Source organism: Thunnus thynnus, chromosome 18 (genome assembly GCF_963924715.1).
Source record: "Thunnus thynnus chromosome 18, fThuThy2.1, whole genome shotgun sequence".
NCBI classification, from domain to species: Eukaryota; Metazoa; Chordata; class Actinopteri; order Scombriformes; family Scombridae; genus Thunnus; species Thunnus thynnus.
This window is the reverse complement of record NC_089534.1, coordinates 9,619,581-9,642,834: the sequence shown is the minus strand read 5'-3', so window position 1 is coordinate 9,642,834 and position 23,254 is coordinate 9,619,581. Positions and strand designations below refer to the sequence as shown.

Genomic DNA, 23,254 nt, shown 5'->3' with positions numbered 1-23,254 from the left:
GTCTGTCACATAAAGCAGAGCGAAGTACCTGTAAAGTGCTTGCCAGTGTGCCGATCTTCTCGGATATGTCTGCTTCTCGGCCATCACCTACACTCCCACTGGCTCTGCCCCTGTCCCGTCCAGGTCGACGGTGGGCTTCACGCCCCCGAGGCCTGTGACCCCGCATCCTGTCGTAAGAATCCGACTCACTGGATGTGTCCATATTTTGGGACAGGGCGGGTCTTTAAGACGACTGACGAAGCAAATCTGACGATTAGTGACCAGCACTAGCTTCGTCTGCAGGAAAACGCTAACCGTTAACTGCAACGTTAATCAGATTAACGAACAAACGGGGTTGTTTCTCAACTTTCTTTACAATAAATAATTTCTTCATAGCAAGCATACATGAGAGCTTTCTCATCGTTGCCCTGACAACCCGTGGAGACAGAAAGCTATCTGACCAACAAAACACTACAATTCAAACTGTCCTCTTCCCAATCAATCACCGTGCTGGGCATTGTTGTAGGTGATGATCCTCCCGGTTAGCAACAAGTGGCAACTCCTGTGAACGTTAGCTAGCTAACAAGACGTTAGCCAACTAATTTTTTCGTGTGCTAATACCGTAAAAACTGCTAAACACTGCATATGTCCAGCAGCAACAGTAGAAATACATGCTACCGCTATAATTACGTTAAACGCGAGCCGTTAGTTTTTCGCTTTGCAGGTGTAAGCTAACAGGAGAGCAACCCTCTACTTCTCCGTGCTATGGCAACTTGAACTAGCCGCGTCTGAGCAGGAAAACAACAGACTACAGTGGGCCCAAAGCACGCCGGGAACTGTAGTCTGCCCAGCACGGCGCAGTGTGGGAATTTAATATTTGTGAACTACATTGTCCAAAGGTATGCGTTTGCGCCAGTACTGCCGCTCCTCAGCAAAGAAAAGAAAAGAAAAGAAAAGAAAAAAAAAGAAAAGAAAAGAAAAGAAAAGAAAAGAAAAGAAAAGAAAAGAAAAGAAAAGAAATGTAATATTAAGGTGCATTTTTTTTGTTAATGGAAGGGACAGTTTATGTCAATATAATATATATTTCACTGACTAAAATAATAGGAGGGTAAGAAAATCAATATTGGCATACACTAGACTTATAGATATATACAGAAACAGTTTATGCTTATGAGATATAATGGAAAGTGCAGTTTATGGCAATCAACTGAATATGAGCATATTTCCTGAATAAAATAATCGACTAGAATAAAATACATGGCTCAAAAACTGGAAAAGAAATCAATAGGCTAAATGTAGGACACTTTTGGAAATATTAACCTACTGGAACAGACAGTTTGTCAGTTACCAACTTATAAGAATAGCATACAACTAAAACATAAGGGGGGTGAAAAAAAGAAGAAAAGACTATTCTCGAGTCTAACACAAGAGTGCCTCAGAAGTCCACCCTCCCCTCAAGTTGAAGACCACCTCCAAAACCCACCAGAGAGCTGCAGCTGTCCGTCCTACAGCATCCCCACCTTCACAACCTCTCAGAAACTCTTGCGGCCCTGTAACGAAAACCAAGAACTATACAACTGCAGCTGCACTGTCTCTACCTGAGGATTATACCAAAAAACAAATATCATAGGCCACTATAGACTACCTTACTTGTATTGACATAACTATTCGTTGTTGTGGACATCGAGAGGACTATAAAGGGGAAACCAGAAGTCAACCTCGGGATATTTTTGAACCGAGCAGCTCTCCAGCATGCAGGTGATAACATGCGCCTTGTTTACGCTCGTCGCTCTGCCTGTCAGCGCTGCGTCGGAGGATGACTCCTGCCCTGCTGTCTGCGAGTGCTCTGAATGGAAGAGTCACACCATCTCCTGCGTTGACATTGATATTCTCCCCAGGTTTCCAGCAAGCACGGAGACACTGTAAGTAGGCGTACAAAAACGCATCTGTGAAAGTATTCCTGCTGTTTTTTTTCATGCATTTTGCATGTAAAGTGCTCTTATAACCCCGCGGAAAAATCATTATTGTCATGAATATTCCCTCGAAGTGCTCCCACAGGTACTTTAAGGCTGTCTGTGATGTTAAGTAGTTTTTTCCATTTTAAGGTTGTCTCTTATAGTGGTGCTAACAACCTATGTTCCAAAGTTGTCAATGTGACTTCCACTTTTGATTTGGTGTGAAATAGACAAAAGCCAATGGTAAATAAATATCTTAAAAGAACATTAAAGCAATATTTTTTATGAGAATTAACTTATAAGTAGTTGAATATTGGAATAATATGTTTGGGATTACTAATGAATTATAAATCTGCACCATATTTTATTTAAAAGATTTATTGAATCACCTTTATAACCTGAAATTGTTCACAATAAAGCACTAATGTAACTGTAACAAGTGAAGAGGACAACATACATTTCCTGAATATATGGTTTATTTTCTTAACATTTGCGGTTGGTTGCATTGAGATTATTTTTTATGCACCTTTTAAATTAACATTACAATTTTACACTACCACAGCATTTACCCCAGCACCTAATGCACCTAATATCAGAGACACAGAGACAGAGAAGAAACTGGGAATGCAGATGTCCACTTCAGAGGCTTTCTCAGAGGGCTGCTGGGTATTTTAACATTTCAAAGTCCTGTGTGCAGAGTGTCCATACTGCAGAGGTGTATCGTAGACAATTAAACAAAACAAATGGGAATTGTCTTTGGCTCATAATTAAAACTTAACGTCCACTACACCTTCCATGCACATTAGGAGATTTTAGAAAATCAAGTACCTGCGCACATTTATTCATTTAATTTCAACGTTGTCCTTTGTTACACACAAACATTGTTTCTCTGGTGCAAATTAAACAACAACCACCGATAACATATACAATATTATGATGATGGGTTCATCTTAACTGCCAGCCAAGACTACAGTATAGGTGCATTGTATATAATGTGACCCCCACTGCATACTCTACTCTTTCCAACAACAAACAGTACTGCCAGTAAGAGTAATGTAAAATAATGATAATTAGTCCTACACCGTTGGTCATATACGAGGCTTAACAGCTTTTTTTCAATAATTGCTATATATATGATAATTCTAATAAAAAGAATCAAAAACCTTCTCAATATAAAATGTATTGCTTCTTGGAGTGGCAAAGGTACTGATGTTCATGACTGAAAAAATGGACCCAACCAACAGCTGATCTATGGTCGATTTGTTTTCTCATTATACGAGACCCCAAAGAATCTGTCAAGAATCCTGGGAGCCGACATGATGTAATATGTCAGGGTCACCCCTGAAAAATGTAGCGGGGCTTTTACACTTCCTAAATTGCTCAAGTGCCGGGTGAAAATTATGCAAGAGAGTGCGACCAGTGTGCCATGGCCTTGAGTGATGGAAACACATGCCCTTCAGAGAGACTCCGTGGCAGATGTGGAAACATAGAATCAGAAGAGCTAGAATGGCTATTTCCATTTAAATCAGCATTCTTGAATGATAAATCAGACGGCACTGTTACATAGTACAAACCGGTCTTTTGATTAAGGTGTAGTGGAAATAACCACGTTGGTACATTTCCTAATATTTCAAACACTATTTTAAATATTTATAATAAGTTTTGCAGTTTTGAATTCTATTAAAATTATATATTTTTGAAGAAGAGTTGGGGCCTATAGGTGCTACAGGCTTAGTTAAATTGTGGGACATTATTGGAAAATGCACTCTGTGTGGACTGTAGATGTTATGTGACGAGTGAAAAACACCTATCCTGAAGGAGTGACGTTCATTACATCTTGCACAAAATGATCCATCAAATTCTTGGTGTTGTCAATATTTTCTCCTTTTTGTTCCCTCTAGTTGACAACAAGCTATGATTACAAGATTATCTAATCACCTACAGTTTTAGCCATGCTAGTGCTCTGGCAATGGCAATGTTGATCAGTCTGTCGGTCGGTCGATCCACCAGTTTGGTCCAAATGGAAATATCTTAGCTATTGGATGGATTCCCATGAAATTTTATACAGACATTCATGGTCCCCAGAGGATGACATTTGTGTTTTTAAATGGAATGTGATGAAATGTGCCGAAAACTATTGAATGGATTGCCATGAAATTTGGTACAAACATTAATGTTCCCTTTAACACCTTCCTTTAACCTTTCCTGGGGCACCATCGTCAACAAATTTTAATTAGTCCAACACTTTGGCTCATTACCAAATACTTAAAAAAACAAATCGGCCTCAGATGTAGTTTGTGTTCAGTGTTAATTAGCATGAGCTTGTTAGCATTGTCATTATTAGTATGTTAACATGCTTACTTTAGAGTTTAGCTAAAAGCATCACTATGTAGCTTCAGAGACACTAGCACATCTGTAGACTCTTAATCTTGTTTTTAAGATGGATACACACTTATAATGTATGTAAACATACAGGTGAGATTCCCAAATGAACACATGGATAATGATTCAGACACTTCAATGTGTTGTTTTTACACAAAATACCTCAAAAGCACTAATGTGGGGCTCACAAATGATCATTTAGGCTAAGTAGAAGGTTCTGTGCTATGTTGTGATAATCCTCATTCCTTTCTTACAGTTTATTGGAACATCCCCCCATTATTCAATCCTCACCACCACTTTGCAACGCCTCCAACAGCACCCATCACATGAAATTATCTCCCGATCACTGCTCCAATTCACATGTCCATGTGCCTCGATGTCCCCTACGATTTCCTCACATTCCTGTCCAAAGTTTATCCAGAGCCTTCCAGAAAGATAGAAAGACATGAAAGCATGCCACCAACTGTCTGGACTGTCACCCCTCCTGATAAAAATATCTGCCAAATAAGCCAGAAATAGATTGTGTATTGAGCTGGATGTTCTAGCAGATGAGGCGTAAGGAAGGTTGATTTTGTTGTACACACACCGATGGATGGATGACCCTGCTGCCATTGGAGTTTGGTCAGTGGGGTTTTTCAGTTATTCATGCTATTGGCTGTGCATCTTGTAGACAGTCACAACAAAAATTTGTCTACAACTTCATTACATATTTTCATTGTTGGCACTAATAAAACATGTATGAAACTGGGGACTTGGATTGATGCTACTAGCTATAAGCAAACAAATAAAGAAATATAGACTTGAGTTTTTGACACGGTCAAAAATAATTTCAAAATATGCTGAGAGCATACTTTTAGTTCTTTTAAAAAAAATAATTTTATGGTATGAAACTTTCTGCACTGATTTTGTCATAAGTTAAAAACTAAGTTGTGGAGGATAATGTGCAAAAGTTGCTCTTCATAAAACAAAATGTGAATGCAAAGCAGACATCTATGTGTGGTGTGCTTGTGTGTATGTGTGTGTGTGTGTGTGTGTGTGTGTATGAGAGAGAGAGAGTCAGCATATGTGGATACTTAGAGCTTGGAGTCCTTTGTGTGTGCACTTGTGGAGGTTACTCCATGTGTCACTGGGAGTCAGAGAGGTGGAAAGGAAAGCACAGACACTCTTAAAAGCCTGCGTAGCGTGACTCCTGACTGCGTCTGGACGATGCATTCAAATACAATATTTACCTTTTACAGCACATTTCTCAAACACCCAGAGAGTTCCATTTGAGAATAATTAGGAGGGAAAAAAGACTTCAAGGGAAAGGGGGGAAAAAACACGGCAGTTCCAGTCTTTCAAAAACCTCAGGATTTTTGGATTGGAGTTTAAACATGCGATAAGTCATGATATTCGTTAACTCGTATTCGTCCGATAAAACGTACAGAAGAGTGAAATCTTAATGCTGTTTCCCGAATGATAACAGATGAGCACAGGGATTAATTGTAAAATAAGAAGTGGGATATATGAGCTGAGATTACTGGAAATACTGACAGTTTCCCAGCTATTAATTTGTACTGATGGATCGTGTAATGGAAATTGTTACTATTACTTCTCATTCTACAGTGACAACCTCATGTGTTTATGATAAAACAAATAAGGAAGTAATCTTTTATAAAATTAAAAAAAAAAAATTTAAGTCAGAGTGCACCATCACCTGTCATTACCACTCGATTTTTTCTTCATACACTCATAGGATATGAGATTTTTTTAAACTGTAGTGTGCATCCGAACACTCTGACTGAGAGAGCATTAGGGATTTTAAGGGAGACAGCACTTCTACATGAGAGGAGCTTACGCTGAATCACACTGGAGAAAGTGCAGGTTGAAATCTACAACAGAATATGTAACTGACCCCTTCTACCAGTCACCACAGGCACACATCAAAATGAGACCGAGCCCATAGTAAACACAGCCATGTTGTCAATCCAATGCTGACACTATTATAAATTATGTGGCTTCTCCCCACTTCAAACTCAGTTCCCAACTTGTTTGTTTTCTCGGGTTTCTATCCAAAAAGACAAATTGTGGGAGTCATTTTCTCCTTAAGCCAGCGAGATGGGCTCGTTGGTGTTCCCACTGCGCTCCTGAGGGAAAATGCATGCTGGTTATTTGGGTTTAAGCGCGGCGGCGGCGAAAACAGCGTGGTTCTGACAGGGGTGTTTGGTGTCAGGGTCTGCTCTGTGTCCCACTGTTTGTTTGAGTTTGTCAAAGCATTTGCAGGGTGCCGTGCTCCCGTGTCTACTGACTGACTAACCCCCCCCCCCCACCATGTAAGTGTGATTCAGACTCATAAGCCAGATCTCAGCCTCTGAATTAGTCTATTGTTCCCTTGATGAGCCAAAGGTGCACAAAGATGGTGGCTTTGCCTGAGTCAAAATACCTGTTTCAACGTTCATAGTCTCTAAAATGGACACACACACTGCTGCCAGTTGAGTCAGGATGCAGTCTGAATGTGCACCCTCATGCAGGGTGGGCCTTGAATACAACATTACATTAAATTAACACATATGGTTACCATCTTAATCCCTTTCCTTTATTATTATGTTGTGACTCCCAAATCCACCACAACAAAATCTGCAGCAAGATCACGGAAAAGAAATAACACATTTTCACTAGTAAAGTAGAGGTAAAAGTGCCCACGATGTACTCTTAAAGGTATTTTTTTGGAAATTTGCTCAACAACTTTCAAGTTAGATGAGAGGATTGATGCTACTTTAATATTTGTCTATTTAATATGAAGCCACAGCCAGCAGCTGGTTAGCTTAGCTTAGCTGAAAGAGCTTTTGAGCTACAGAAACAACAGAAACAGCTATCCTGGCTCTGTCCACCTACCAGCACCTCTAAAGCTTAGTAATTAACACGTTATATCTGTATATGCAGTCACCGCATCCTGACAAGAAACAGTACAGCACATAACCCACCGTAAAACCACCAATTGATGTTTCAGTTTTGAACGGATTGAGCAAAAAAGATATAACGTGTTAATAAGGGAGCTCAGAAGACATGCTGGTAGGTGGATTTTGTTACCTTTGCACAGAGCCAGGCTAGCTGTTTACCTGTATCAGTCTTAATAATAAGCTAAGCTGTCTGCATATGTCTGTCATATTTAACATAGTCATTAAAGTGGTATTGATCTTTTCATCTAAACTCTAACCAAATGGAAAATTCCCAAAGTTTCATACAGTTTCTTTAATGCTGGGGTTGCATACTTAAATCAATTTTGCATCTTTGAACATAAGATAACTGACTTTAACATTCAACTTTAACCTGCTTACAACATGTACCGTTAACACACGAACAATTTCTCTTCCTTTTTATTCAAAAACTTACAGCGAGCTAAATGGTTTGTCTTGTATGTAAAATATAGGAATACAACGCCTGGTTTCACACTGTATCTGTAACATTGGGTATTGATTTCTCCAGAACAACATGGAGGTCCAACTGTAGGTCTCGACCTTACTTTTTGAAACATTGTCCTAAACAGACCCAGACATTGTTTGATTTGGCTGCCAGCTCAGGTCCAGTCAGATCCAAGTCTTTGTTTTTCCCTCCATGTTTCTAGAATAGGTGGGGTCTGTTTCACCATTTACTTCAAAGAAACCTTTCATCTGATTCAAAAATTTATCAATGTTGGGCCTTTTTATGTATTCGCCTTTTTCTCCTCTCTTACCTGCACAGTCTCTCGTCCCCTTTAGATCTCCTTTTATCTAGAATTATGAAACAATTTTTGATGTGTGAAATTTACTTTTGGAAAACTGAATCACAGTATAAGAAAATCTCGATAATTTCCACAATGCAGTATAGAGTATCCTCAGAAAATTTCCACGTTCAGGGTTTTAAATTCATCCATTAAAGGAATAGCTTGACATTTTGGGAAATATGCTTATTCACTTTCTTGCTAAGATTGGAAAATTTGATGCATTCACCGTCATGTTGTGAAAGCACTTATTTGCTTTTTTGCATGATATTATTTGCCCAAAATGTTGAACTATTCCTCTAAAAATGTCAAAGAACACCTTCCTAACGAACTCTAGTCCAGCAAATAGAAGACACAGGCAGTGAAATGTGTTTGTAATAACTAAAATGTCTGTCTTTTTTTTTTGTTTTTAAGCAGATGGCTTTTTGAGACCCGTCTGTCATCCGTGCCAGCAGATGCTTTTGCCAACATGGTCAACATCTCTAGGATGTGAGTGGCGATTTATTCAGTGGGATTATTCCATTCAAGCCTCATACACTTTCCATTAACAGCTATTCAAACACAAACCCTTCAAAGCTGCTCTCATCCACCTGTTGTCTTTCAACTGCTTTGCCTAAAAAATGTGAATCTATCTTAGCTCCAAACTTCCCACCCCTTTCCTTTTTGTCTCCCACCCAAGCAGATGATATGCTCTCTGTTTAGTATCATCGCTGGCTCCTAATCACAGCTGGAAGCGCTAATGCGTTCCTTCAATAGGAATGTTGGTCCTTCGACCGCAGCAGGGGTTGGACATTGGCTAGGTATTTCAGCAGAGCGCTTTTGGTGTGTGGTGATTTTAGACTGCCATTCAAGGTGGAGTCTCTGTAGAGGTAAAATATACATCTGAGCCTCGATCCTCAGCTGCTGAGTCCGACGTCTGCGTCCAAGTCATGCGTGAAGGGAGACAGAGGTGGATGAGAAGTTTTTTTGTGTGAGCCTCAAACAGTCACAAGTGCACACAGCCAAAGTTTCCATCGCCTCCTTGTTCTCCATCCAGCTGAAATGATACGGTACTGCAGTACATGACAGAAAACCAATAAAATGTCAGTCAGATTGTGAATATTATGGTGTGTTTTATTAAGTGGCTTGTAATAACTGTAAGTAAACAGAATTTATATGTTTTTTTTCTCCAATAAGCAGCTCATTTTTAACAGCGATTCAGTGCTAAGTTCATGGTTTATTTAAAGAGCATACTTGTTACCAAGTAATAACAAATGGGAGCAGAGTGACTGATGACTAGGCAATGTATATGTGAGGTGCATGCCTGTAAAATTGCCCGTGACTTTGGAGGCTTTAGACAAGGTAGGCTGATAAATTCAGGAAAGAGTTGCCGGCTTTAGGATCATTTTTGGAACCATACACTTAAACTCAGTCTGTGAAAACAGGTCTTATATTTCCCTCTCATGCTGGCACAGTGCCTTCACAAGTCAGACATAGGGGTGAAAAAAAAGTTTTTATTTTGATACTGTAAAGACAACTTATACATTGTACATGAGCTTTGTTTATTTCTTTTAGATATATATCGGTGGATGTGACACTGCAGAGGCTGGAGAGGCATTCATTCTACAGCCTGAGGAAAATCACCCACATGTGAGTAACTAAAGAGAAGGGCACGCTCTTTATTGATTTTTATTGATTAAGCTGTTCCATTTGCTCTCTGGAGAGAAAAATGCTTAATTTTGAACCTCGCCAGCGGCAAATGGAGGCAAGAAAGAAAGACATTAGAAACGTATTTCTCTCCCCTGCACACCACTTAGCGCTCCTCATCAAAGAGGTACAGAGTGCTCTCTTGCAATTCATAGGATTAAAAAATAACCTTATTGTGGGATTACTACATGCATATTAGATAAAGACACTTCAATTTGATGAAACAACTTATTATATGGATTTATTTGGCAAATTATTAAAGTGGTTTAAACAGACAGTCGGAATAAACGCGTTAGAGCAGAGGTTAAACAGCAGCCAGTATTTGGCTTCTCTCCTCGTCTTCTTCATGCTCCAGCTCTTGCTGAAGCAGCTCAGGGGAAAAAAGTCTAGCAAGGTGCACTCTATTCGCAATTATGGGATAGAGATTTATGGCTGGAGTCTCTGAGTGGACCACACACTTTCCAGCGGAACACTTCCTAGCACTTCATGTATTACTGTAAGACTTCCTGGCTACGTGAAGGATTTGTCCCAAGTTACAGCATTTTGCAACACAGCGTTTTGTGTGTACGCAATTTGTTTCCACTGTCCAATTACTGTATAAAATGTGGGCATGTGTCGTCGTTTGAGACAGTAACTATGATTAACAGCTACACAAATTAATTTGACATGACTCAATGCGTGTGTGTGTGTGTGTGTGCACCATTTGACTGTCAGTTTCATCTTAATTATCCTTCCTTTTATTGTCTTTCCTTATTAGCTTCCTAATTCCAGATATCAAAATACAGACAGAAATAATCATTCAAACCGCTAGCTGAGGTTTGTATCTGTTTTCTGGGGGTGTATTTTGGATCTCCGGGGCCTATTTGCCACTGATTGGTGTGGTGTAGTACCATACATCAGATAATGGCATCTCTCTCAGGTTTCCTTCAGGGTCAGACACAAATTAATGCTCTGCTTCCTGTTGGCTGCCTGAGGCCGACAGCAGCTGTGGATCTAAGACTGCAGTCTGAGCTGAGAATTCAGAGGTGGTTGTATCATGCCACCATTTCTCATGAATTAATCTGTTTTGGTACTCTTTTTGCAAATGATACATCAACATGAATATTTCAACCTTTGTTTATGGGAGGGAAAAAAAACTAAAAATGTATGACAAATATGACCATCAAATAGAAAACAGGCCCACACATTGACAAATTACTAGCGGTGCCTCCGCAGATGTAATAAAGAATCAATTTATTTCATGCACCACTGGTGAAAAGTGAGAATAAGACATCAGAATAATAACATGCTCACATTGAAAATGTTAAAATGTTGATATATAGCAGTTAATGTTTACCACAGTTATTTTATTTTCCATGTTAGCATGCAAGGTCCATGGGAGTGTAGTTTAGACTACTATGGGACATTTCAGGGTAATCCATCCAATGGTTTCACTCTGAACCCAAAATGTCAACTGTAAGGTGGCGTTAGATGAAAACTCCATCACCAAACTCATTAAGATAGATCATGTGACATGAATGTCTGTACTTGATTTTGTGTTAATGAAAACTTTGACCTGCTGGTGCTGTGAGATGAAAAGTGAATGATTCACTCAAGTCATTAGGATTCATCCTCTGGGGACATAAAGTACAAAACTTCTTGGCAATCCATCTAACATTTTGAGATATTTCAGTCTGACTCTGGACAAAAGTGGTGAACAGACCGACCAACATTACCATCCCTAGAGCCACAGAGCTAATAAGACTAAAGTCTACAGCTGCTAGCAGCTCTGTGAAGCTGTTTCTAGGTACGGCGGTGCTTTGAGTTGTCTAGCAGGCAAAATGTTACCCATGTTTACCATCTTATTTTAGCACGTTAGCACATTAACATTTGCCAAGTAGGACTATACACAAAGTACAGCTGAGGCTCATGGGAATGGTGTTAGTTTTGCAGGTATTTGATGATAAACCAAAGGATTGAAGAAATTTAAAGAAATTTAAATTTTGACCTCATGATGGCACTAGATAAAAAGTTAAGAATCACCAAAATTGCTGCAGTTTATCCTAAGGGGACCGTGACAATCCATTCAACAGATGTCTACCTCATTATGATGCTAGAAGAAAAGTCAAGGATCACCAAAGTCACAGATTCATCTTCTGGGGACCATAAATGTCAAATTCATGGTAAGCCATCCAGTAGTTGTTGAGATAATTCAGTTTCGACCAAAATGACTCAACAAAATGGAAACCAACATTTCCATCCTTATAACTACAGCACCAGAGTGGCTATAAAATGTAAAACAAAAATGAACTCTTTGTTTAAACAACCATTGTCAACAGTTTTCTCATTTTTGTGACACTGTGACACCTTTTGAATATGAAATAAATGTGTAGTTTTTTTTGCATCCAATGAGTCGCTTCTCTTCTAGATTTCTGTCAGTGTGAAGTCCAATGCAAACACGTCATAGATGACAAATTTGGTCATCAAAGAACTGTAACAAAGAGTCAAACTCTTCACCACTATCTGTTTGGCTTTGACAACTCAGGTGCTACCACTCCTTTTGCTGTCTGCTGGACAGACTGAGTAATAGTTATATTAGCTGATAAAACTGTCCTCCAAATAGATTGGTCTGGTTTCAGTTTATACACAACAGCATTAGGAAGACAATCCTGTCCCACTTAGTGACTTCCATTGGCTTGACTATGTCTGTCTGCTGGGTGCAGTGAAGTTTGCCAGGTGTGTGAAGAAGGACCAGGACACCACAAGGCCTCAGACATGGAAGAGAGGTGCTGGGTCCAGTCCAGGGTGGACCAGATTAATACACTAATGAAACACTAATTTGACTCTACTTCCGGCTCCCAGCTGTCTGCACCGAGTTTCCCTTCTCTTGCACTGGCATGCTCATTTTTCTGCTGTCTCAGCTGTTTTTAAGACCGCGCAGTTTGTGTTTCTGAATGTGTGTGCAAATATCATTCATAGGGGCCACAACACACACTTGTGTCCTTTAACAATCATTAACAAGGTTATTCAAGGTCATGTATCTGCCAGTCAATATGAATCTCTAATTATTTCCACCTATCTCTTTCTCGTCTGTTTGTTCTTTCAGAGAGATACGAAATGCAAAGAGTCTGACCTACATTGACCCAGAAGCCTTTAAGAATCTCCCAAACCTCAAATACCTGTGAGTATTTTTCTTCTTCTTCATCTTTTTTATGAACTCCTACAGTTTTGATATTGAATTACACATATTGATAACATATCGGTAACCCAAAAGATGAATCGTGTGTATTTAAAATACTTGAATGTGGCAATAACTGAGACTAATATTCATAGAATTGTGTGTGTGTGTCAGTATGGAAAAGACAAATCCAACATACAGTATTTGGCCTAAGTGAAAGGTGTCAATCTTATATAAATTCTTGACTCATGGGAAAAGGCTGTTGCTTCCATCCAAGAGGTCAAAACTGATTAGTTTAGCATGATTTCACCTTTATTTCAGCTCTTTTTAAGAAGCTACAGCATATAACGGTTATTATTAAATGATGCAGTCTACTCTGAACAGCAGGTGTGATACCAATATCAAATTTTTGAGACTGTTTTTTATAATAGCAATGCAATATATTATGCAATATATTATTGCACGACACTGTTATCCCATATAATTTCAGATTATTAATAACAAGGAACCTGTGTAGTCTTTGTGTCTACTGTATCCTGAGATTTTCTCTCTTCATGCCATTCAGGGGGATTTTCAATACTGGCCTTACTTTCTTCCCTGACTTGAGCAACATCCACTCTAATGACACGAACTTCATACTGTAAGTTGCTGTAACTTTACAACTTTTAAGCCAAGAACTCTAATTAATATGTATGTTTTTTGTAGCATTTTAAAATGCGAAACACATGAAAAGTGTACGTGTGTGTGTGTGTGTGTTTGTGGTTCAACGTATGAGAATGTGTGTCTGTATGACCTTGCTCGTGTATATATATATGTATAAATTTGTATATGTGTATATGAAGGTATTGTGGGTATGTATAAATATATGTTGTTTCTTTATTATTATCATTATTATTACTATTATTATTATACCACTGTTTTGCATATGCTTTCTAAATATAAAGCATATTGAGTTTCTTTATAATGAAATGTTATTTATATACAGAATACTGCATAAGCACTTTAATATGTGGGTATATTTAATTGGACTGTATATATGCATGTGTGTATATGTATTTTCTTTTTATAAATGTCTGTTTCTCCATGTTTAACCCTCTGCAAATCCACATGAAATGAGTTGTATCTAAAGTCAAATCGTCACACATCTGCGTTAACAGCTGCTCTATCTAATTTAATTTTCCTACCCAGACATAATACTTGAGAATCAATCAACACTACATTCCTCTTGATGCCACTTTGCAGTCGAGGGTCTTGGTTTGCAACACCACTTCATTTCCTCTCTATTTGGTGTCTTCCGTTGCAGGGAAATTGTTGATCATCCCTACATCACTGAGATCCCGGCCAACTCATTCCGTGGCATTACCAGCGAAGTGCTTACAGTGTGAGATATAACGCATGCATACCCACACACACAGACATACACAAACTAAACAACACGTGTTTTTTTATGGACGATATAATTCTCAAAATTATCCCTCATCCTGACCATTACATACTAAACTTTAATCCTTATCGTTCAAATCTAATCCTAACTGTAACCATTAAAATATAATTGATATTCTATACCCTGAAGTGTCTGCATATTGTCATTGTTAGAGGTTTCTGGGACATTTATATTTTATATTTATTGACTGGATAGCAGTTAATTTGCTTTTAACAACATAAAGAATAAGTAGACCTATTCAGTATGATTAAGAGTCTGCAGTAACACTAGTGGCTCACAATGACAATGCAAACATGCTGATATTTAGCAACTATATAATTACCATCTTCACCATCTTAGTTTTGTGTGTTAATATGCTAAAATTAGCTAATTAGCACTAAACACAAAGCACAGCTGAGATTGATGAGAATGTCATTAGTTTTGCAGGTATTTTGTCGTAAACAACAAACTGAAATTTTGACCTAATGATAGTGGAGAAAAAGTTAAGGGAAAGTTATTAGAATTCATCCTGTGGCAACCATGAATGTCTGCACCCAATTTCATGGCAATCCATCCAATAATTGTTGAGATATTTCAGCCTGACCCAAAGCGGTGGACCGACTCACCAACATCACCATTGTAAGAACCACACTGCTAGGGTAGCTAAAAATGGAATTACATAAGGCATGCTTTAAAAAATGAATAAGGAAAATATAATGCAGTCTGTAGTAAAAACACTCTAAGTGTTGTAACTCTGGTATTGCCCTTTATTCCTATTCCGATCCAAAGACTAAAATAGCCACTAGAAGAAGTGGGGACCGGCCAAAATGACCTCACTTTGAAAACATGTCCTCAATCTGAACTCACTTGAATCTTACAAAGATAGCAAAAACAAGTACACGACACTCACACACAAAAGGCAGTCATATGTACATGTGGTTAGGTTTTGGGAGAGAGGGAAGAAGGATCGCAATTTTAACACACAGAACAGTGTGTTACAAAAAATGTGGGCTTAAAACCGCAAAATTGCACAGACAGACAAAACCTCACCATAAAATGTGAAATAAGTAGATCCCACATATCCTTGCCACTGCTGCACAAACACAGATGATGAATCAACACATGGAAAATATTTTCTTTCAGTAGATTGAATATTAAAGCTAAAAAGAGAAATTCTAATCAATGCTATGTTCTTGGTGTTATTATATAAATGTATCTATTCCAGGATGCTGTATGGAAATGGCTTCAGAGAAGTCCAACATCACGCCTTTAATGGGACCAAACTAGATCAAGTGTAAGTTAATGTTATTTCTGTTATGCAAACCTTGTTTACTTAATTTGATGACAGTTAAATGAAAGATTTCGACATTCTGGGCGATACGCCTATTCACTTTATTGCTGAGAGTTGGATAAGAAGATTGATAATACTTGGCATTGATCTTCTCGTCGATCTTTCAACAGGAGAGGGAACAGATGTACCTCCTAAAATGTCACAATTGTTAACAATTTCACAATCGGTTTGATAGTGAAAAGACTTTTGTAATAGTTTTAAAGGTTACTTTTTATTCCCTTGATGAGCTTTCACCGTTTTAACGGCTAACAGCTATCTGTCACTGAAACAGTGAAATCAGTCGTTTTAGAGGTCTTAAGTTTCTCAAAAAATTAGGTTACTCAGTGTTTTGCCTGGATTAAACCGTTTCTGACATCTGGCATGTGTATTTCCTTACCCAACATTGAACTACAAAAGAAGTGGGCTCACAGTTGGGTCTCTGAGGGCCTTCTCATATGTACTCCAAAAGGACCTAAGCCCAGCGCTTGATTAGCAAGCTGGAGTTCTCATGGGAAATATGTTTCCAAAAGTGGGTATCAGGAAGTCTGCATTAAGAGTTCCCCTCTCCCATACACTCAGTGACATTGGACCCTTGGGTTGTGTCAGGCTTGTAGAAATCAATTTCACACTTGTATATTCAATAGCCTCACTTGGATAAATTATGTGGCAGTGAAAGGAGAACAGGTAAGCATCACTTCCTTTTCTTCTTTTGCTGCAACATGTTTTCTTCTCTTCTTGTCACCTCCTGGTCCGGTATCCTGCATATTCAGGATATGAGGTATTAATTATATTAATTTAAGCCCCCTCTCCTCTTTTACAACACCTACACACACCATATAAGAGCCTAATTAAGCCATTGGTGAGTGACTAGTGAGTCTTACCACATGGATGTTTGTGTTGGCGCCTGATCTGCTCTGAGGGGAGAACTGATCCCTGCACAGCCCGACCAAGACAAACACGCCCCTCACAGGTCTATTATCCTTATTAGATTTGAGGGATTCAGGGAGATGTGTAGTGAGGGTGCAGTATGTTTAAGGAGTACGCTGTCCCATGTTATACTGTCTTATTTGATTTAGCAACATGAGTGAGACCTTTTTCTTTTATGTTTCACCCCTGAAATGAGAGAAAATAAATACAGGAATGTGCAGTGATGAGGCTTGGGAAAATATTATGCCATGCCTCGTCTCTGTAAGTCTGATTGAAATGTGAAGGATAACTTTTCCCTTAATAAACTTAAATTTGTGCTTACCTGTCCAGTGACCTTCACAGGAATAAGTATTTGACCAAGATGGATGAAAGGGCTTTTGCAGGCACCATCAGCGGCCCCATGCTCCTGTAAGTACCTGACAGGGTGACAATTTTAGATACTCTTATTGACTGTGTAATTGCACACAATACTTACCACACATGTAGTACCTTTAAACCTCAAATTTAATTTAATCATGTCCAAATAGATTAGGCACTGTGCTTTAAATTCTATTATATCCATTTATGTGATCTTTTCTTATTATTACCATATGAAAATATATAAATAAAAATGGTCCTAAGTTTCACAAAGCTTGTCCTGATGCCTAAATAAATGTGATAAATTTGTGAATTTAGTATTTTTGTACTTGGTTTCTCCCTTACGGCGTTTGTAGTTTGCAACCCGAAGCCTGCTTTGAAGCAAATATGTAACTTTTGAAAGTAGAAAAAGCACATGTATTCTCTTTCAAATGAAAAGTGGAACTGAAAAGTGAGTAACCAATAAAATGCATCATTGATCAGGTCAATGCACCCAGGGGTTTTGCTGTTATAGCATTACTTAGTCTGGTATGACCAGTAGTTTATGGTGGCTAATGTTACTTGATGTTAGCAAACTTTAGATAGATATCGTTGTATTAATTTACATTACTGAGTGTGTTAACTGACGGTACAACTCTGCTCTACTTGTGCTACTGTTACACTATGTTCTAGCATTTAACATGATACCATAATTTACACTTGTGGCCACTGTGGCCCCTTGTTACATGGTCCTGCTTTAAGGGAATAGGTAGATATTTGCTTTCTTGCAGGCAGTAAGTTGATAAGATCAATACCAGGATTGATAAACAAACAAGATATAATGTGTTAATTATAGTAAGCTAAGCGAATTTGCAGCTGGCTGTAGCTTTATATTTATCGTACAAATATGACAGAGGTATCAATCCCATCTAAATCTCCGCAAGAAAGCCAAGTGTATCCCCCCAAAAGTCTAACTACTAATTTTATGCATAAATATTCTCTCCAGAAAAAGGAATTTCAAAAATTTCACTCCCTTTTGGGAGTGTATATATCAATAAATAATAGGCCTAGTGTGGTGATTACATTATCCACACCATGTCAAGTTAGATTTCAGCAATTTCCACATTCATAATGTGCAGACTGGATGAGACATGTCTACAGAAATGGGATAGCATATCATCAAAGAGTAAAAATTATTCCTCCACAGCTGTGTCTTTGACCAGGAAATCTGACACGCATTGTGTGCAAGCCCGTTTCTCTGATACTGTCATCTTTTTTCGCAGTTCTCAAGTTTTCTTGAAGCAGAGTTCCCATTTTTGAGGTGTTTAATGCCAACACCCGTTACCACAGCTATCTAGTTGCTGTTATGGCTCTGATCTAGCCGTTAAGTGTCTGGTCAGATAAATGGGGTCCGTGCGCAGGTCTTCTTCCTCTGTTCCACTGAGGAACATGTCCTGAGTGAGGTCACCTCCATGAGGTCATGAGCTAAACATCTGGGAATGACAAAATCAGACCGACACTCATAGGGTCTGTACTGCTTTTTTTTTTTTTTTTACAGGCTTACACAATGTGCCCCATGAGAGGAAAAGAGAGCAAAGGACAGAGAAGTGGGGAGAGCAAATGGGACTTAAAAAAAACTAAGCTCTTAGCAAATATTTAATTGTGTGGCTTGTGTTTCTTTTACTTAATCAAATTAATCAGCAGATACAATGACTTGGAGATAGAATGGTTTACGAAACTAAAGAAAGCAAAAGAGAACTTGGCCTCCAGTTGGCCCCTGGAAGGGGGGAGTGTCCGGTGCTGTACGGTGGAATGTCCTGATAATAGGATTGCACAGGATGTTGGTGAGATTGTCAATCCCCCGCATGTCTTTGTCCCGATGAGGTTGAGCTGGCTTTGGCATGATGGCCGAGCGCAAGAAATACCACATGTAATTGCTTAAAGATGATGAAGGAGTGAGGAGCTCATTCTAGGAAACAGATGGAGGGTGTTGTTTAATCCATCTACGGCGCTCTCTGGTCTCATCGTGTCTAGCTCCTCTGTAGATTTGCTGATACAACATTTGTTCCACAGTCTGCGCTTGAAAAGCCACCGGTGACTGCTTGTTGCTCTTTCTGATAGTCATTTGTGACCCCATTTGTGGCCTCTGGACCCTATGATTCGGTCACCTATCATTTCCTACATAAGCCGTAAGGGAAGTCAAAGCAAAACACAAAGCAAAGTGGAACGGCTCCCTGTGTGAAAATATAGGATTTGAGCATTGGTTCCACTCTGGGCAAAAATTTTGCAAAGGTAAAAATTTGCAGGTAATATGTTTGTGAGATTTTAAAAAATGTCTATAAAGACACAACCCACTGTTGGACAATAGGAAAATGAATAATGTGTTGACTTTTCCCCTAAGATTTGCATAGGGAACGCGATGTGAGAGAGTGTCAAAAAGGTCAAAAATGGGGGACAGGACATAGCTAAGAATGATTGGGCCTATGCATTGGAGGTATCTGGGTGCCCCCTCCACTTTCCTCTTATCACCACTCTACCATTATTGAGGTACATAGGTTAATATATGTGTTTTCTGAAGTTCTGTCTTTCCCTCTCTGACTTTCAGAGACGTATCCGTGACGGGGATCACCTCCCTGCCTACAGCAGGTATGGGTTCTGTCCGGGAGCTAAAGGCACGTAACACGTGGGCCCTCAAGAAACTGCCACCCATCAAAACCTTCAAGCACCTCACCATTGCCAACCTTACCTACCCCAGCCACTGCTGCGGCTTCAAAAACCTCAAAAAGAAACGAGGGTGAGCTTCTTCAATTCTTAATAGTGTATTTGTCAAACGTACTTATGGGAATCAAGCTGAGGTATCACAGGAAGTATGTATGAAAGACAATTAGTGTCCAAAGGAATGCACTTGTAGTCTGTATATTTTGTGTATTTTTATGATCCACCACGTAGGGAAGTGCGTAGGGCAGCTGCACTTGTATTGTGTGGATCTTGGCAGGGATTGAATCAACTCTCTGACGTGTTTACCTATAACTTTTTACACTGCTGCCATAATTAGTGTCACTCAATGCTGTTATTGTAGGAAGAAGGTTGAGCCAGACTAGTAATGACTCTCCAAACAGGAATCACTTTTCTTCAACTGGATATATAAATGATTTGATTGTACACTTAGTGCTACTGAGGACTGCAGCCAGGTCTGTCTGTTTTTTTTTTTGTCTAATTTGGTACGAGTGTATTATTTTATGGACTCAATCTTAAGTCTATCCGTGTATGTTTTCAGCTTTTTGGAGTACATCATCTGTAACCTGACTGCTTTCTACGACCAGCATCACAAGCGCTCTGTGGGGCCCCTTCGCATGCCTTCCCTCCAAGGGGATAGCGTGGTGGAAACAGTCGAAGATGAGGAGCCAAACGACGGAGGCCACAGAGAATCCCAACAAGACTGGAGGAGAGGTGACTTCCATGGCAGCCTGCACTACCACGCCTACTTTGGGGGCCAGCCAGATGAGGATGTGGGTTTTGGTGAGACCCTCAAGAATCCCCAGGAGGACACCAGCCAAGACTTTGACAGTCGTTACGACTATGTGGTGTGTGAGGAGGGAGAGGAGGTGGCTTGTGCACCAGTGCCCGATGAGTTCAATCCTTGTGAGGACATAATGGGTTTTGGATTCCTGCGAGTGTCTGTGTGGTTTGTGAGCTTGCTGGCTGTTCTGGGAAATGTGGTGGTGCTCCTGGTGCTGCTTACTAGCCACTACAAGCTCTCTGTCTCCCGCTTCCTCATGTGCCACCTGGCCTTTGCAGATCTTTGCATGGGGATTTATCTGCTGCTCATTGCTTCTGTAGACCTCCACACACGAGCCGAGTACTTTAACCACGCCATAGACTGGCAGACAGGCCCCGGTTGTGGACTTGCAGGGTTTTTTACGGTCTTTGCCAGTGAGCTGTCTGTCTACACCTTGACAGTGATCACTCTCGAGAGGTGGTACGCTATCACTTTTGCTATGCGGCTGGATCGTAAGCTGCGCCTGCACCATGCGTCAGCCGTGATGCTAGCCGGCTGGATCTTATGCCTCATCCTGGCGCTGCTCCCGCTGGTTGGGGTGAGCAGTTATCAGAAGGTCAGCATCTGTCTCCCAATGGACACCCAGTCCACAGTGGCCCAGGTCTACGTCATCTCAGTGCTGGTCCTCAACATCCTGGCCTTTCTTGTTATCTGCGCTTGCTACGTCAAGATCTACTGTGCAGTGCACAACCCTCACTACCGTTCTGGATCCAAGGATACTAACATTGCCAAACGCATGGCTGTCCTTATCTTTACTGACTTCTTGTGCATGGCACCGATTTCCTTCTATGCCATGTCGGCTGTGCTGGACCGGCCACTCATCACCGTCTCCAATTCCAAGATTTTATTGGTGCTCTTCTACCCACTCAATTCCTGTGCCAACCCGTTTCTTTACGCTATCTTCACCAAGGCTTTCAGAGGGGACGTATTCATCCTCCTCAGTAAGGTGGGCCTATGTCAGCAGCGAGCGCAACTGTTCAGAGGCCAGACAGTTTCGTCAAAATGCAGCAGTGGGACATCTCAAGTCCGTAAAGACAAGGACAAGATTAGGAAAGGAGGATGTGCAGGCCAGGAGGAGGTGCCCATCCACCTGAAGAAGTGCTCTGGACATACCTACCAACAGCCAGTCAGCCAGCAGACAAGTCCCGAAGAGAGCCAGAATCTGGACACGTGAGCCAAACACTAGCTGGAGGTGTTAAAAGCAAGACAGGTTCAGGTGGGAAAGAAAAGGCCTTGAAGTGTTTGTGGACAGATCTGTTTGGATATTTAACAGAAAGCTCCAATATTCTGTATCTGCTTCAATTTTCGGGCCAAGTTCAGCTGTTTTCACAATTTCGGCTGTGATGATTTTATGGTTCCAGTTGTTGGAGAATATCAAGTGTCACCGAAATATGAGCTTGACTTCATCTCACTTTTAGTCCTTTGTATTCAGTGGGATTGTTGCTAGTATTGAACAGAGATTATTTTGAGGGGGGAAAAAGTAAAGATATAAACATATATAACCCTATAAATAAATCTATTTTTTCAGTATATTAAGTATAATTCTATTTGAGTTATCTCACAGTCTTGCATAATCTGTCACTGCGATACAAGGAAATATGGCAGATTTTCTTAAGCACTTCTTTTTTCCAGTGATAAGAAATCCTTACTGAGGCGCACTATTTATACTTGGTTATTGTGTTCAAGGACAGCCTGCTGGCTCAGTGCCGTTCACAGTAAAAACTTCCAGTTTTTCATAACAATTCCTATCCTGTTGTCTTAACAATACCTCTGTATATAATGTAAATACATGAGTATATATGAGTGTTTGAGAATTTATGGATTGCAACAGGACACATGTGTCTGTCTTTTTTGATTTTTATGCATTTTTTTTTAAAGTAAATATAATCAAATTGAAAACAAAATTGCATAAATCATCCTATGAGCAGTGAGTAATACTTGACTGTGATGTGGAAAGCAGACATGAGTGTTTTTACAGTGTAAGTGGACTTTGAAATTATACTTTTATGTGGCTTTTACCTGCACCAAATTGATGTATCACTTTTTTTTAGATTCATAAAATATTTGTCTACTTTTTTGTCTTTATGTTATGTTATGTTGTTATTCACTTACTGCACATTGATCCAGAAAAACACAGTTTGCCGAGGTAAGTCTTCATCTCCCAAGGGCATGTGATCCAATTACAAAAGTAAACACAAGACATAATTTCATTATTAGCAATTTTCTACAAATTACAGACAGGTATGATAATCACAAATATCTACTGTTAAAGCCTTGTCTCTCCGCTGGAATGTCATGGTTGTTTTTCTAGCGCGATCATGATATTTTTCCATCCTCTTACGGAAACAAGTGACTTATACAATCAGTGGAGATAGCTTTGCCTTCACTGGGAAAACTTAAAGCAAATACAGCTGAGACACGTGTGAGCTGCACCGCTGTAACTTGTGTGATATTGAGCTATTATGAGTTAAAGGACACCCTCTGCCAGTGGCAGCTTAACATCTGGTTAGCATTTCATCTACTGGGTGACATTTTTTTCAACGAAATATTCAGATGAACAGGGGGGACTTTCCTGGAAAGAAGGATAATTTCAGACCTTTTTTAATTTTGCTTGCAAAGTTGTCTTGAAGGTATTTGACTGGACTGCTGGGTAGATGGTTTCAGTATGGAAAATATAGTACAACACTCCCAACTGTATATCACTCTAATGCATCAGTGAATTGAGCTGGTTGAAACCTCAGAAGTGGAAGGACTTCTAGTTTTAAAGTTGAAAAAATCAAG

At 39.6% G+C, this 23,254-nt stretch overlaps 2 protein-coding genes across 3 annotated transcripts in view; one reads left to right on the top strand and one right to left on the bottom strand.

The window, feature by feature from the left end:
- LOC137168778 (centrosomal protein of 128 kDa-like) overlaps window positions 1-748 on the bottom strand; it is a 43,069-nt gene extending 42,321 nt beyond the window's left edge. Inside the window, exon 1 of the mRNA XM_067571519.1 lies at window positions 29-748. Within this exon, the coding sequence (XP_067427620.1) occupies window positions 29-202 (174 nt within the window). The 5' untranslated portion in view covers window positions 203-748. The remainder of the gene's footprint in view (window positions 1-28) is intronic.
- A 348-nt stretch (window positions 749-1,096) lies between these two features.
- Window positions 1,097-22,549, top strand: tshr (thyroid stimulating hormone receptor). Of its 2 annotated transcripts, XM_067571521.1 has the most exons (10): window positions 1,097-1,901; window positions 8,473-8,544; window positions 9,610-9,684; window positions 12,827-12,901; window positions 13,464-13,538; window positions 14,202-14,279; window positions 15,547-15,615; window positions 16,909-16,986; window positions 19,520-19,708; window positions 20,192-22,549. In XM_067571521.1, the coding sequence occupies exons 1-10, from the start codon at window positions 1,732-1,734 to the stop codon at window positions 21,645-21,647; spliced, it is 2,337 nt and encodes a 778-aa protein (XP_067427622.1). In that variant the 5' UTR covers window positions 1,097-1,731; the 3' UTR covers window positions 21,648-22,549. The 2 variants fall into 2 exon arrangements, with proteins under 2 accessions (XP_067427622.1, XP_067427623.1); XM_067571522.1 differs by lacking the exon at window positions 8,473-8,544.
- The last annotated feature ends 705 nt before the right edge of the window (window positions 22,550-23,254 follow it).